A 16,658-nucleotide genomic window follows, 5' to 3' on the forward strand; every position below is an offset into this window, starting at 1 on the left:
ACACTGCTGGAGCAAAAAATCCGAGACTGGATGCATTAAAGAGGGTAAGAGGAATAGTTTCACTGGGCCCATGTCACTCCTCCTCCAAGGCAGCACAGCTCAGTGCCAAGAGGGATCCACGGGGCCTGCAATTTCTCCCACGGGGGAAGGTGAGAGGGTGGTGAGCGGGTGCCTGGTCTCCCCAGCTGTGTGGGACATTGCCAAGGGTGCCTCTTTCTTTCTCATCCCACCCAGGATACTGAGGTGACTGACACAGCTTAGGGGCTGCGGAGGCTGGAAGCAGAGCAGCCAGGGCTCAGAACTCATCAAAGCTGTGTGCATTCCACTAACCACTTCCCGAACTCCACGAGGAGGCCTGCTCACAAACCACTGGATACGCTTTGCCTGGGGAGCCCCCAACTGGCCCTCCAACGCTCTGCATGCCTCACCCATGCACCTTTGGCCCCACAGCTGGCTCCCTGCACATGCCCCTGCGGATGGTGAGGGCAAGCCTTTGCAGACAGAAAGTGAGCATGTGCAAAAGTCAGCCCAACTCTGGGATTCACAGAGGGCACAGCAACCCGAGCATTTCAGGGCACCACCCTGGGGAGAGCAAGCAGGAGGCTCTCAGCACCTGGCCCTGCTCTGTGGGACTGAGAAAAGACATACCATCCTGAGATGTCACCCCCAAGAGGAATAAGAAGTGTGGAGTGAATGCATCCATAGCAAAGGTCTGAGTAAGCCTCCGCATCTCCAGCAGGGCTGACTACTGAAGGCATTGCTCACCCAAAGCCAGGCACTAAAGACTGGAGGAGGCGATGGCTCCTTCAAATGCAAAGACAGCAACACAAGACTCCAAGGAACATGAAAAACCAAGGAAACATGATACCACCAAGGGAAACAATAATTTTCCAGTAACTGATCCCAAAGAATTGCCTGACAAAGAATTCAGAATAATTGTTTTAAGGAAGCTCATCAACCTACAAGAACATAGACACCTCAATAAAATCAGGGAAATAATACACAGATAAAATGAGAAGTTCAACACAGAGATAGAAATCATAACCGCTTCCCATCGCTCGCATTACCGTCTGAGCTCCGCCTCCTGTCAGATCAGCGGCGGCATTAGATTCGCATAGGAGCATGAACCCAGTAGGTTCGAACCAGAACTGCACGTGGGAGGGATCTAGGTTGTGCGTTCCTTATGAGAATCTAATTCCTGATGATCTGAGGTAGAGCTGAGGTGGTGATGCTAGCGCTGGGGAGCGGCTGCAAATACACATTATCATTAGCAGGGAGGTCTGACTGCACAGAAACCATAATAAGTCAATTGCTTGCAGACTCATCAAAACCCTGTCAGTGGGAACTTCCCTGGTGGCAACAGTGGTTGAGGGTCCGCCTGCCAGTGCAGGGGACACTGGTTTGAGCCCTGGTCTGGGAGGATCCCGTGTGCCGTGGAGCATCTGGGCCCGTGTGCCACAACTGCTGAGCCTGCACTCTGGAGCCCACGGGTCACAGCTACTGAGGCCCACGTACCTGGAGCCCATACTCTGCAACAAGAGAGGCCGCTGTGTTGAGAGGCCTGTGCACTGCAGTGAAGAGTGGCCCTGCTCGCCACAATTGGAAGAGGGCTGGCACGTGGCAGTGAAGACCAAACGCAGCCAAAAATAAAAAATAAATAAGTAAATAGGTAAAATAAATAAATTTGAAAAACAAAACAAAACCTGTCAGTGAGTGGCAAGTGAAACCAAGCTCAGGGCTCCCATTGATTCTGCATTATGGTGAGTTGTATAATTATTTCATTATATATTATAATGTAATAATAATAGGAATAAAGTACACAATAAAGGTAGTGCGCTTGAACCATCCTGAAACCACCCCCCACCCCCGAATCCCGGGCCGTGGAAAAATTGTCTTCCACGAAACTGGTCCCTGGAGCCAAAAAGGTTGCAGACCACTGAAGCAGAAGAAAGAATCTGTGAACTTGAAGACAACCCATTTGAAATTATCCAGTCAGAAGAGAAGAAAGAAAACAAGAAAAAGAGCAAAGAAGCCTATGTCAATTATGGGACACCATCAAGAACACAATTCATGCATTGTGGGAGTCCCAGGAGAAGAGAGGAAGAAAGGGGCGGAAAGCTTATTTAAAGAAATAATCTCTAAAAACTTCCCAAATCTGGAGAGAGATGTGGACATCCAGATACATGGAGCTCATAGGTCCCCAAACAGATTCAACCCAAAGAAATCTTCACCAAGAAATATATAATAAAACTGTCAAAAATCAAAGACAAAGAGAGAATTTTGATAGCAGCAAGAGAAAGAAACTCATTCTATAAAATGGAAGCCCTGTAAGGCTATAAGCAGATTTCTCTGCAGAAATCCTGACGGCCAGAATATAGTGGGATGATATATTCAAAGTGCTGGAAAAACAAACACAAACACAACTGCCAGCCACCAGACTTGTCCTACAAGAAATGCTAGAAGGAGCTCTTCAAGCTAAAATGAAAGGATGCTAATCAGTAACATGAAAACATAGGAAAGTATAAAACTCACTGGTGAAGGTAAGCATATAGCCAAATTCAGAACACTCTAATACTGTAATAGTGGTGTATAAATCACTTAACTCTAGTATAAAGGTTAAAAGACAAAAGCGGTAAAAACAACGATAGCTACAGTAATTTATTAGTGGATACACAATATAAAAAGATGTAAATTATGACATGAAAAACATAAAATGTAGGGAAGGAGAGTAAAAGTAGAGATTTTGTATGCAATCTAAGTTAAATTGTTATTAGCTTAAAATAGACTGCTATAACTGTAAGATGTTTTATGTAAGCCTCATGGTAATCACAAAGCAAAAACCTATAGTAGAAACACAAAAGAAAAAGAGAAAGGAATCAAAACATACCACTATGGAAAATCATCAAATCACAAAGGAAGACAGCAAGAGAGGAAGCAACAAATAGAAGAGCTACAAAAACAGCCAAGAAACAGTTAATGAGATATGGCAATAGTACATCCTTAACTATCAACAATTTTTTTTTTTTTTTTTTGTGGTACGCGGGCCTCTCACTGTTGTGGCCTCTTCCGTTGCGGAGCACAGGCTGCGGATGCGCAGGCTCAGTGGCCATGGCTCACGGGCCCAGCCGCTCCGCAGCATGTGGGATCTTCCCGGACCGGGGCACAAACCTGTGTCCCCTGCATCGGCAGGCAGACTCTCAACCGCTGCGCCACCAGGGAAGCCCTCAACAATTATTTTAAATGCAAACAAATTAAATTCTCCAATCAAAAGACACAGAGTGTCTGAATGGATTAAAAAAAAACAAAAACAAAAACAAGATACAACTATATACTGCCTGTAGGAGACTCACTTCAGCTTTAGGGACACACATAGGCTGCAAGTAAAGAGATGGAAAAAGCTATTCCATGCAGATGGAAACCAAAAGAGAGCAGGGAGAGCCATACTCATATCAGACAAAACCGACTTTAAGTCACAAACTGTAACAAGAGACAAAGGTCTTTATAGAATGATTAAAGGGTCAATTCATCAAGAGGATATAACAACGGCAAATATTTATGCACCCAACACAGGAACACCTAAATATAATAAGCAAATATTAACAGATCTGAAGGGAGAAATAGACAGTACTGCAATAATAATAGAGGACTTTAATATCCCACTTTCAACGATGGACAGATCATCCAGACAGAAAATCAATAAGGAAAACTGGACTTGAACCAAATGGAACAAAAGACATATTCAGGACGTTCCATCCTATAGCAGCGGAACACACATTCTCAAGCACACACAGAACATTCTCCAGGATGAATCACGGGCTAAGTCACACACAAATCTGAATGATATTTAGGTCTTAAGAAATTTAAGAAGGTTGAAATCACGTTAAGTATCTTTTCCAACCACAGGAGTATGAAAGTAGAAATCAATAACAGGAGGAAAAGTGAAAACTCCACAAATAGGTGGAAATTAAACAGCACACGCCTGAGCAACCAACGGGTCCAAGAAGAGACCAAAAGGGGAATTAAAGGATATCTGCAAACACAATCTTCAACAAAGGAGCCAAGAATATACAATGGAGAAAAGACAGTCTCTTCAGCAAGTGGTGTTGGGAAAGCTGGATGCTGTAAATCAATGGAGGAGAACATTCCCTCACACCATACACAAAAATAAACTCAAAATGGCTTAAAGATTTAAATATAAGACATGACACCGAAAAACTCCTAGAAGAGAACATAGGCAAAACATTCTCTGACATAAATTGTACCAATGTTTTCTTAGGTCAGTCTCCCAAGGCAAAAGAAATAAAAGCGAAAGTAAACAAATGGGACCTAATCAAACTTATAAGCTTTTGTACAGTAAAGGAAACTATAAACAAAATGAAAAGACAACCCACAGAATGGGAGAAAATATTTACAAGTGATGCGACCAACAAGGGCTTAATTTCCAAAATATACAAAACAGCTCCTACAGCTCGATATCAAAAAAACCCACAAACAACCCAATCAGAAAATGAGCAGAAATAGACATTTCTCCAAAGAAGACATACAGATGGCCAACAGGCACATCCACAGATGCTCAGCATCACAAATTGCTAGAGAAACGCAAATCAAAACTACAATGAGGTATCACCTCACACTGGTCAGGATGGCCATCACCAAAAAGTCTACAAATAATAATTGCTGGAGGGTGTTGAGAAAAAGGAACCCTCCTTCACTGTTGATGGGAATGTAAGTTGGTGCAGCCACTATGGAGAACAGTATGGAGGTTCCTTAAAAAACTAAAAATAGAGCTACCACATGATCCAGCAATCCTACTCCTGGGCATATATACAGAAAAGGCAAAAACTCTAATTCTAAAAGATACATGCACCCCAGTGTTCATAGCAGCACTATTTACAATAGCCAAGACGTGGAAGCAACCTAAATGTCCATTGACAGATGAATGGATAAAGAAGATGTGGTTTATATGTATGCAATGGAATACTACTCAGCCATAAAAAAGGATGAAATATGCCATCTGCAGCAACATGGATGGACCTGGAGATTATCATATTAAGTGAAGAAAGTCAGACAGAGAAAGCCAAATTTCATATGATATCACTTACACGTGGAATCTAAAAAAGATGATACAAATGAACTTATTTACAAAACAAACAGACTCACTAAAAAAGAAAACAAATTTAAGGTTACCAAAGGGGAAAGCTGGGGGAAGGGATAAATTAGGAGTTTGGGATTAACAGATACCACTACTACATATCAATGTAAAATAGAGGGCTTCCCTGGTGGCACAGTGGTTAAGAATCCGCCTGCCAATGCAGGGGATACGGGTTTGAGCCCTGGTCCAGGAAGATCTCACATGCTGCGAAGCAACTAAGCCCGTGCGTCACAACTACTGAGCCTGCGCTCTAGAGCCCATGAGCTACAACTATTGAGCCCACGTGCCACAACTACTGAAGCCCGTGCACCTAGAGTCCATGCTCTGCAACAAGAGAAGCCACTGCAGTGAGAAGCCCAGACACCACAACGAAGAGTAGCCCCTGCTCACTGCAACTAGAGAAAGCCCACACACAGCAATGAAGACCCAATGCAGCCAAAAATAAAAAAAAATAATAAAAAAAAAAATCCCACCAATTTTCTAAAAAATAAAATAAAATAGAGAAACAACATCGTCCTACTATAAAGCGCAGCGAACTACACTCAATACCTTATAATAACTTATAATGGAAAAGGATATGAAAAAGAATATATATATATATTCTTACATATTCAGTTGCATCTATCTATCTATCTATCTGAATCACTTTGCTGTACACCAGAAACTAACACAATATTGTAAATCAACTTTACTTCAATTTAAAAGAAAAAAAGGATATCTTAAAACAAATAAAAATGGAAACACTTACGGGATATAGCAAAAGCAGTACTAAGAGGGAAGTTTAAGGCCAACAGGTATATGAAAAGGTGTTCAACATCAGTGATGATCAGAGAAATGGAAATCAAAACCACAGTGAGATATACCCCCTCACACCTGTTAGGATGGCTATTGTCAAGAAGACATGAGATAAGTGATGGTGAGGACTGGAGAAAAGGGAACCTTTGTATACCACTGTTGGGAATGGAAATTAGTATAGTCACATGGAAAGCAGTGTGGGAGTTCATAAAAAAATTAAAAGTAGAACTACCATATGATCCCACTTCTGGGTATATATGTCTGAAGGAAACAAAGTCAGTATCATGAAGAGATCTCTGCAGCCCCATGTGCATGGCCGCATTATTCACAATAGGCAAGATATGGAAGCAGCCTAAGTATCCGTCAATGGGTGAACGGATAGAGAAAATGTAGTATGATATACAATGGGATAATATTCTGCTATAAAAAAGAAAGAAGGAAATCCTGCCATTTGTGACAACATGGATGAACCTGGAGGAAGCCAGAGAAAGACAAATACTGTATGTCCTCACTTGGATGCAGAATCTAAAAAAGAAGAAGTTGAACTCAAAGAAACAGAGAGCAGAATAGCGGTTCCCAGGGAGATGGGGGCAGATGTTGGTCAAAGGGTACAAACTTTCATTTATCAGATGAATAAGTTCTGGGGATCTGACGTACAGCATGGTGATCATAGTTAATAATCCTGTAGTGTTACTTGAACTGTGGGAAGAGAGTAGAGCTTAAATGTTCTCAGCACAAAGAACAAAAACAGGTTAAGCTGATTTGAGGTACGGCAAACGCACTTCTCATTTATAATGTGTGCACACGCCATTTCGCTTTTTAGAAAGCCAACAGCAGTAATTTTGTAAAAGGATTTTAGGCCACTTTGAAAAGGCTGGATATTCTAATTAGAAAAATGAATAAATATCCAAACCACACAACATTTGAATGAATTTTGCTATTTAAAATAGGCCTGTTGGGCTTCCTTGGTGGTGCAGTGGTTGAGAGTCCGCCTGCTGATGCAGGGGACGCGGGTTCGTGCCCCGGTCCGGGAAGATCCCACATGCCGCGGAGCAGCTGTGCCCGTGAGCCATGGCCACTGAGCCTGTGCGTCCGGAGCCTGTGCTCCGCAACGGGAGAGGCCACAGCAGTGAGAGGCCCGTGTACCGAAAAAAAAAAAATAGGCCTGTTATTTCACTCTTCAGTTCCACGGATCAATTAGTAAATACTGAATACATTGTCATGCACGTAAGACACTGCTCCACATTACGCAGGATACAAAATGAGTAGGATGACGGTACTTTCCAGTCACCGAGGACAATCCCAGGTCACACCTGTTGTCCCAACATACTAGCATTGTCCCCCTGCACTCTATAAAGAGTTCCCTGGTTTGGACGATACATTATACAGCCCTTCATTCATAATCACCAAAAACTGTAGACAGTTCTTTGACAGGTAAATGGATAAACAGACTCAAAAATAAAGATGGAGGAACACAGCAACATGAATGAATCTCAAGTGCACTACGAAAAGTCAAAGAAGCCTGTCTAACAGGGCTGGTTACTGCATGCCTCCAATTATATGACATTCTGGGAAAGGAAAAACTGTGAGGTCAGAATACAGACCAGGATACAAAGAATATTCTTGAAATAGTACAACAAAATCATTTACTAGTGTTAGAAAATTTCCCTAGAGATGCATAGAGTCACTATTTACAATCCCACTGCTCTGGTATTCATACCTGTCTGTGTAGCCTGTGGTTTTTAGAATGATGTCAGTGTCTTTGACGGTCTCTTTTTTCCAAAAGGAATCCGAACTGTCATCCCAGCTAGAAAAAGAACTGCTCCTTAACTCCACTGGCTCGTCAAAGTACCTGTATGAGAGAGAGCAGAACAGTGACTTTGGAGGACCTGACCGATGTCCACTCACATCCGGTGCATGGGGACCGCCCTTCCCGGCCTCTTTGGAGTTGGGGGCAGCCATGTGATCTGGCCAGTGCAACAGGAGCAGACATAAGGCGAGTCATTTCCAAGGCCTTTCAGGTGCCCAGTCTTCTCTTCCCTCGCCGCATGGAAGAGGTCGGGTTTTCCAGGTGCTTCAGCCTCGGGCAGGTGAAACCACCATCCACCTGGACAATCAAGATTCCACCAGAAGGACAGGTAAGCTGGACAATCACCTGTACCCTCAGCTGACTTTAGCGAATGAGAGACAAACCATCATTGCGTTAAGCCCTAAAGATCAGGGCGGGGGGGTGGGGGGGGGAGTATTTCTCACTGCAGCGTAACCTAGCTTATCCCAACAGCGCATGACGTCTTTGAGTGCTACCCCACTATAGGTTAGTCACAAATAATGCTTCAAGCCCATCCGAGGAGCTCTTTGTTGCCAATCCGGCCACGTCAGCCACGGTATAAGGCACCATCCCTAACAGCAAGCAGCCCTCAGTGTAAGTGACGCTGACAAGCCTTCTCCTGGAATCGCTGTCACGGGACCACCGCCCCGAGATGCTCTTCAGTCTGGAGCTTGACGTGAGCTTTGTCTGTAAGCATCTCAGGGGAGCTGCTGGCCTTCTGGGTGGGTTTACACTTTCATTAGCTGAGCGTCACTGAGCAGGGCATCGCTGAGAGAGCAAGGCTCAGGGACAGCTTTTGGTCCTGAGTGGTGGGAGAAAAACCTTTGACCAAGAGCAGCAGGGTTTGCCTGGAACAGGACAGAGATTGACAGGTGAGGCGGACGTGCCAGAGCCACAGTGGAAAGTGACCGTGTGCCACCTCAGAGTTCAGGACCGCTTAGGGTGGAAAACAACCCGGCCAGGCATGCACTCCTTATAAAGGTGGTTCCCGAAGTTCAGAAGAGAGACGCGGATCCCAATGCTTGGGCCTGAGGAAAGGAAGGATGAAGGAAGAGAACACAGAGGCTTCAAAAATGTCACCAAGGTTTCTGCAGAGAGTAAGAATGGAAGCACACAGGAAACAAGGTGAGGGCCAAGCCCCGAGGGCATAAGGAGTTCATGAGCTAAGATGGGGGGCGGGGGAAAAGACTCAATATACTCTTTTATTCTCGCAGGAAAAAAAACAGAAAAAGGAGGGGGCATAAACCTGCCGTTTGAAGCAGATGGTATGACTTCATATGAATAATAGAAAAAAGGCAGAATTTCCGAATGTGGTTTCTGCATTCTCTGGCAAGGAGGTCATTAAGAACAAAGCTGGTTACACTAGCCCTCTCTCTCCAGGAAGGAAAACACGCAGTGTTCAAAGCGTATCTGGATTTCAGCTAGAAACTGACCAGGCTCTCCCTGCGGCTGATCAGCGGATGAGCCTGAGCCACTGGGCTCTGCTCAGAGAACAGAGACAACCAATCCCTGTTCAGAGAAGAGACCAGAACAACGAAGAGGCTCGAAGTCACGTCTGAGAAAGAAGGTTTGAAAGATGTGATCCACTTGTTGGCCTGGAAAGTTACCTTCAAATATCTGACGGACATATTTCTAAGGGACCAAGTGAAAGAATTAGGACCGATTCAATAAGGAATTTTAAAACTACTTAATAAGCACCTATGAGGAGCCAGGCACTTGCTGGGTGAGGATACTGGGCAAGGAGACATACTCAGACCCTGCCCTTATGAGGTTGACTGATCTGAGCTCAGAAACCCAGGGAGATATGTAAGCATAGGGCAGTGTTTCTCATGGAGCTGCTGTTGGACTGAAAGGCTGCCTGGAGGAGGAGGAGGGGGAGGAGGGGGAGGAGGGAGGGGAGGGGAGGAGGGAGGGGAGGAGGGAGGGGAGGAGGGAGGGGAGGAGGGAGGGGAGGAGGGAGGGGAGGGGGAGGAGGGGGAGGAGGAGGGGGGGAGGAGGAGGGGGAGGAGGAGGAGGGGGAGGGGGAGAAGGGAGAGGAGGGGGAGGGGGAGAAGGGAGAGGAGGGGGAGGAGGGAGGGGAGGGGGAGGAGGGGGAGGAGGAGGGGGAGGAGGAGGAGGGGGAGGGGCAGAAGGGAGAGGAGGGGGAGGAGGAGGAGGGGGAGAGGGAGAAGGGAGAGGAAGGGAGGAGGGAGGGGAGGGGGAGGAGGGAGGGGAGGGGAGGAGGGAGGGGAGGGGAGGAGGGAGGGGAGGGGAGGAGGGGGAGGAGGGGGAGGAGGGGGAGGAGGGGGGAGGAGGGGGAGGAGGGAGGGGGAGGAGGGAGGGGGAGGAGGGGGAGGAGGGAGGGGAGGGAGGGGAGGGGAGGAGGGAGGGGAGGAGGGAGGGAAGGGGGAGAAGGGAGGGGAGGGGAAGGAGTGCTAAGGGGCTGCAGTTGTCTCCTGGAGAGCTCTGTGGTGGGGTGGGGGTGAGCACTGGATGGAGGTGGGTGGAACTTCCAGGCCCTTCACAACTCTGAGGCACTGGTACTCAGGACTTTTTGAATTTAGTATCACTCTAAGGGAATATTCTTCATTCCGATAAGCCAAAGTGCTTATCCTGGAATGTAGGGCCATCGGATTTTTTTTTTTTTTTTAATGACTGGACAATTAAAAAATCAGGAGAGAGAAAGCCATTCTGCTAGGGTCCTACTGATGAGCAGGAGCCCGTTACGTCGTATTCTCTGCACTGCGGCGGGGAGGGTGCCCTTCCCACCACTCACCAGCGAGGCTCCCTGTGCTCCTACATGGTGTACGCAGTGCGGGAGGGCCTCCCGATGCACCAGGGAGGATGCGGTGGAGGACGGGCATCCACCAATGGCTGTGGGGCACCTGTCTTTCCTCGGAAACACAACAGCTGCCCCGGATCTCCAAATCTTTATTGACTTTCTAATGTTTTGATTTCTAGATCCTTGTTCTTAATACATTTCATTTTTATTTTCGCCCTCCCAGTCTGTCTTCACCCAACCTGAAAACATTCCTTACAATCCCTTGATAAGAGCACCCTAATAGCACATATCTGACTTACAGCTATAGACAACTGTCTGTTCCACTGAAGGCCACACTGGCTTTATAAGGCTGAACAAGTTGTTCTAGTTTCATTATTTGGTACTCAATATATAATTACATTGTTTATATCCTGGAAACAATGGAACTCAAAAAAACAAACAAAAAAACAAATCCCCAAGATATGGTTGGTCTTATTTTTAATAGAAACAGTACTCTTTCATAATTCATAATATTCAAGCTCTAATGGGCTAATGAATTATTTGGAAGCAATGAGAGCTCTTCATGGAATACGCCTGCTTTCCGAGAGTCCGTGTTTATTTGACTTCATTTGCCAAAGTAAGTATTGTTCTACCAATAGTAGCTACCATAAGGAGGACCAGCAGAGGCGTTTACGTTCCCATTAGACAACCTGCAGGTGATGATAAACAACACACCAAGGTCTCTGGCAGGAATCCAGTAAGTGCGGTCAACATAAAAACGCCATCTGCTCCCCGGTTTCAAACCATAAATAATTGTTCCATAGCAACGAAGGCCTTTAGGGCTAAGTCTTTTGACTAAGCTTTTGGAGAGGGAGGCCAACAGGATTCCTAAAGCTCCCAACGGGCAGAGGAAGCCCCCCAGGAGCAAGGCTCCCCAGCTGCCCCCCAGGGCCCGTCCTCACCCGCAGCCACCTCTCCTTCCAACCCTGTGACCAAGCGGCACCACTCATGGAGCTGGAAACCTACTTCCTTTACTTGCCTATGCTCTCCTCTGCATAGGAGTTGTAATGAGAAGTGAAATAATCAAAAAGGCTTTGTGGAGAAGCCAAGCAGGCGAGTGTAGACCCTGCACCACTGGGAGTTTTCTTGACCCGGACACATCCTCCTCTCATCTAGTGTGCACATCCGACACACATGCAGCCTTCAAATCAAGTTAGGCATTTAATTTTAGCCTGTAGAAAATGTATTTAAATACTTTAAAAGGCATGATTTGGAAGTTACCTCTAAGTAACCTGAAACCCAGTATGTTATACAGGTTACTCACAAGCAGCAAACATCAAACCACCCTGTCTCTGAAAGCACTGCCAGGGAACACCTCTAAACTACTAACTTTTCTGGGGGTTAAATATCTGGACTTGAAGTAATGTGAAGCTATGCTAGCAGAATGATTTAAAGATAGTTCTCTGTATTACAATTCCTTACCTATGAACTTTGACAGGAGACTACAGAATTTCAGGATTAGATTCTAATTAGTTAACATATATTTATATCTGTTATGTATATGAAAACGCTTCAAGCCTGTGTAATTGCCAGACAACAGTAATGCCCTTTGAGATGTGAGTGAGTGATGGCGTCTCCTTGTAAGGACCGCCCATTACTGATGGGCACACATTCAATTTCCCCGAACTCCAAACTTGAAGGTGGCCCTCAATGAGGTTAATTTAAGTATCTAACAATAGTAATTAAACGTTTAGACTGAGTCACACATCTCCTGAACTGAGTTTCTATATAATAATAGCAGCTAAACATGACAGCACTATTCCCAGTGCTCTGTATTAACTCATTTAACCCTTGCACACCCTGAAAGGTTGGCACTGCTGGTGTCCCTAACTTACAGATGAAGAAGCTGTAGCACAGGGAGGTTACAGAGCTCAGCCCAGATCACACAGTCAGTAAGTGGCAGGGCCAGGGTTCGAGTCCAGGTCGCCCAGCTTCCCAGCTGGTGCCCACCTCCTGACACCCCAAGTTTACTTGGTGCCTGTGAAGCAGGCCGCCCTGTGCTGATCAGGTTCTGGGAGGAACCGCACAGAGTGAGTCAATTCAAGTTAAACTTGTTTTCGGCCTCTGCAGTGGCTTGAACCTGAAGCACGGCCTCTCCATGGTCAGCTTCACGCTGGAGTTAGGCAACTTGTCCCCGTCGGATGGGGAGCGCTGAAGGACGGGGCCTAGGCTTTATCCCGGGACGCCCCTCTGAAAGCAACAGTGTTTTACATTCATAAAAATGCACACACAAAGAGCGTTTATTTAATAGTCTATCCTGCCAACTGGAGACTCCAGAAGCTGGTATCCTGAAAACAAAAGAAGCTGCTGAAGGCGCAGCTGTGAAATATTCCAACTGTTGGAATAAGACTGAACAGCTTAACATACACCTTTGGGATTCTGCATATTTCTCCAATTTCACATTTTAGATAAATACAACTTTCCCACCTCTAATTTTAACTCCGGGGTGCAGATTTTATTATCAAACATTTCAGTATTAGCAAACATCATCCACTAAAGGGGGTTACCCCGATTTTTTTCCAAAGGACGTCCTTGACTCCAGCCAAAGCTTTTAAAAACAATGAAGTACACTGATTTGTGTTTGTTCCTAACGCAAATAAACTCGTGAGTCCATAGTGATCACTGCTTTTCAAAAAGACACTTTAAAGATGATTTCTACCAGGTTACCTTGAGCTGGAAGTAAAACGCAAGTCATCACTGTCGTCGCTATACTTTTTTCTTGGTTTCGCTGGGATTGGCGTTTCCTGTTCAATGGTCTGCAAATCTGAAGTCACTGAATGTGAAATACCACTGGAGAAAATAGAGAATAAAATAGAAAAGAATAATATTAGTTCACGAGGACACTTGCGTGTTCACCAAAGAACGAATCTTTTTTTTTTTTTTTGGCCTCGCCGCGCAGCTTCTGGGATCTTAGTTCCCCGACCGGGGATCGAACCGCGGGCCCCCAGCAGCGGAAGTGTGGAGTCCTAACCTCTGGACCGCCAGGGAATTCCCATGAATGTTTTAATTTACACTCTCAATAAAAATATACTTACTAGTGGGGTTAAAAACATGAGCAATAAAAAAATATTGTTTTGGTGTAAGCATTGAAAAATACTGGACTTTAGTGAGGCCTGTAACTAATTATACAAAATACAGTCACATATATCAGTTATGTTTATGGCATCCACTTAATGACAAGTCAGACCGATTTCCTTTTACCTAAGAATCAAATTTGGAATTTTTCATGCTATAGTGAACACCGCTGTCCCTCGGCTTCTGAGGGGGATTGCTTCCAGGACCCCAGCAGATAAAAAAAATCCACAGTATTCCTTTGTACTTTAAATCATCTCTAGATTACTAATAACACCTAAGACAATGTAAATGCTACGTAAATAATTGCAAATACAATGTAAATACTATGTAAATAGTTGCCCCTAAGAGTGGTATATGCAGCAAATTCAAGTTTTGCTTTTTAGAACTTTCTGGAATCCCCCCCCCAAACATTTTCAATCCCCAGTTGGTTGAATCTGCAAATGCAGAACCTGTGGGTACAGAGGGCTGTGGGCGGACTGTATTAGAGCAAAGCAAAACAACTGAAGAAAGTGAGTAATGAGAAAACAGTTCTGAAGTTGAAATTAACAAGGAAAATCCGTTCATGATTAGCAAACTAGTTTAAATTCTGAAATCCAAGAAAGCAGAGTCTTACATACCTTCTGCAGTTTCCAAATCCCATGCCAAGTCTCTCTGATTCCACCTTCTTTTTGCCACTCATGTTCATCTTTTCATCTTTCTTCATCTGAATATTAAGATCTTTATAGGCTAATCGTAATGACGACACACTGCCAGAAAAACCAAATGCTCCTTAACTTAGCTTTAATTCTTGTTCTTGAGTTAAACTACGAAGAACATTAAACATATCACTCTACTTGTAGCTTCATGCTGCTTTCCATAATTAACGATTATGAAGGCAAGTCGGCATTTTTTGGGGGGTAAAGGTCTTTTTTGAGTAGATGCTCAAGAAACTCTGAATGAGTTTACAGATACTTTTTGGTTGCTGCTGGACTTACATTGCTGTTCTAGTTTATATCACTTATTATCATGTCATAACATGATGTATACTGAAATTATCTCTCTAAAGGATAGTAAAAAGCAGAATTTCTTACTTGGACCAATATTTTACTATACTTCAACATTACATATCAAAAGTACAAGGTTAGTCTCGTTGGTCTGCTCTGGTTTAAGATAAAAAATATATACAAGGGCTTCCCTGGTGGCGCAGTGGTTGAGAGTCCACCTGCCAATGCAGGGGACACGGGTTCGTGCCCTGGTCCAGGAAGATCCCACATGCCGCAGAGCAGATGGGCCCGTGAGCCATGGCCGCTGAGCCTGCGCGTCCGGAGCCTGTGCTCCGCAACGGGAGAGGCCACAGCAGTGAGATGCCCACATACCGCAAAAAAAAAAAAAAAAAAAAAAAAAAAAAAATATATATATATATATATATATATATATATATACAAATTTGACTTAACAAATAGATAAATTAAGAAGGGATTACTTCACTGCAAAAGGGTTCTTCAGTTTACAAGAAAATTTCCTGTAGGGTCTCTTTATGTAATCAGGCTCTGAGAGCATTTAAAATGGAGTTATCTCCAGTAATACCACTTCTGGGCATATATTTGGAGAAAACCATAATTTGAAAAGATACATGCACCCCAATGTTCATTGAAGCACTATTTACAATAGCCAGGGCATGGAAGCAACCTAAATGTCCATCAACAGAGGAATAGATAGAGAAGATGTATATACACACACACACACACACACACACACACACACACACACACACACACACACAATGGAATACTATTCAGCTATAAAAAAGAACAAAATAATGCCATTTGCAGCAACATGGATGGAGCTAGAAATTGTCATACTGAGTGAAGTAAGTCAGACAGAGAAAGACAAATATCATATGATATAGCTTATACGTGGAATCTAAAAAAAGGGTACAAATGAACTTATCTACAAAACAGAAACAGAGTTACAGATGTAGAAAACAAACTTACGGTTACCAGGGGTTAAGGAGCAGGGAGGGATAAACTGGGAGACTGGGATTGACGTATACACAGTACTATATATAAAATAGATAACGAATAAGGACCTACTGTAGAGCACAGGGAACTCTACTCAATACTCTGTAATGGCCTATATGGGAAAAGAATCTAAACAAGGGTGGATAGATGTATATGTATAACTGATTCACTTTGCTGTACACCTAAAACTAACACAACATTGTAAACCAACTACACTCCGATAAAAACTAAAAAAAAAAAAGAAAAAAAAATTGGAGTTGTCATTTCTCAGCCAATAGTTTCCTCTGTACCACCAGCCGGATACTCATCGCCTATCTCTCAAATATTTGTGACAAATAATGCACCCAGGTGAGAAATGACGAATAAAACGCTGTCTCTCACTCTCAGATTTCCAAAAATGCTATAAATACTTAATTTTTCATAAAGAAAACCAGGCCTATATTAACAATTACAAGAGTAAATTATCATATTAGTAAAATAGCAACAAAATTTCAGGGCCTTGAAAAATGATATACCTACCTTATCAGGATTTCTAAGCTATCATCCATTTTATAAAATTGTGTAAAACGTCACGAATTCCTTGTAAGAAAGGCACTGTATAAATTCCATAATGATATAAATACATTTCTCTGTAGTAAAAGGGAATGACGACAGAATTTCTTACTAGGAAAAAATCATCTTGCTTTTGCTGTGAGTCAAGCAGGATTTCTGTTTTGTTTTCATCTGGCAGTTGGTTTTCTTTACTATTATTCCTACAGATCAGGTAATGGTAACATACCCACTTTATTACTTGGAAAATATAATATACTCTTTCAAGTATAAATTTTGGAGGAAAACAATAGATCTGTTTAAAATCAGTAGAACTGTGGTAACAGAGTCTTCTGGAGATGAATGGATAGGGATGGTATGAGATGGGGAAGTTTTCCTTCTTGGGGTACTTGACGTACGATTGGGTCTATCCTCCATTAAAAGTGTGCACTTTTAACAGCCAGGCCCTGGAAGCACTAA

The 16,658-nt window shown here is 43.8% G+C and overlaps 1 protein-coding gene across 3 annotated transcripts in view; it reads right to left on the reverse strand.

Moving 5' to 3' along the window:
- The window catches only part of ARFGAP3 (ADP ribosylation factor GTPase activating protein 3), a 55,069-nt gene that overhangs the window by 8,668 nt on the left and 29,743 nt on the right, over positions 1–16,658 (reverse strand). For 2 of the 3 annotated variants that reach the window (XM_067698310.1, XM_067698309.1), the window contains exons 10-12: positions 14,268–14,396; positions 13,243–13,365; positions 7,668–7,799 (exon numbers count right to left, since the gene is read on the reverse strand). In XM_067698310.1, coding sequence (XP_067554411.1) covers positions 7,668–7,799; positions 13,243–13,365; positions 14,268–14,396 — 384 coding nt within the window. Of the gene's footprint in view, positions 1–765; positions 916–7,667; positions 7,800–13,242; positions 13,366–14,267; positions 14,397–16,658 lie in introns of all 3 variants that reach the window. The other variant, XM_067698311.1, reaches the window with a different exon arrangement.

This window comes from Pseudorca crassidens, chromosome 11, assembly GCF_039906515.1.
Source record: "Pseudorca crassidens isolate mPseCra1 chromosome 11, mPseCra1.hap1, whole genome shotgun sequence".
NCBI lineage: Eukaryota > Metazoa > Chordata > Mammalia > Artiodactyla > Delphinidae > Pseudorca > Pseudorca crassidens.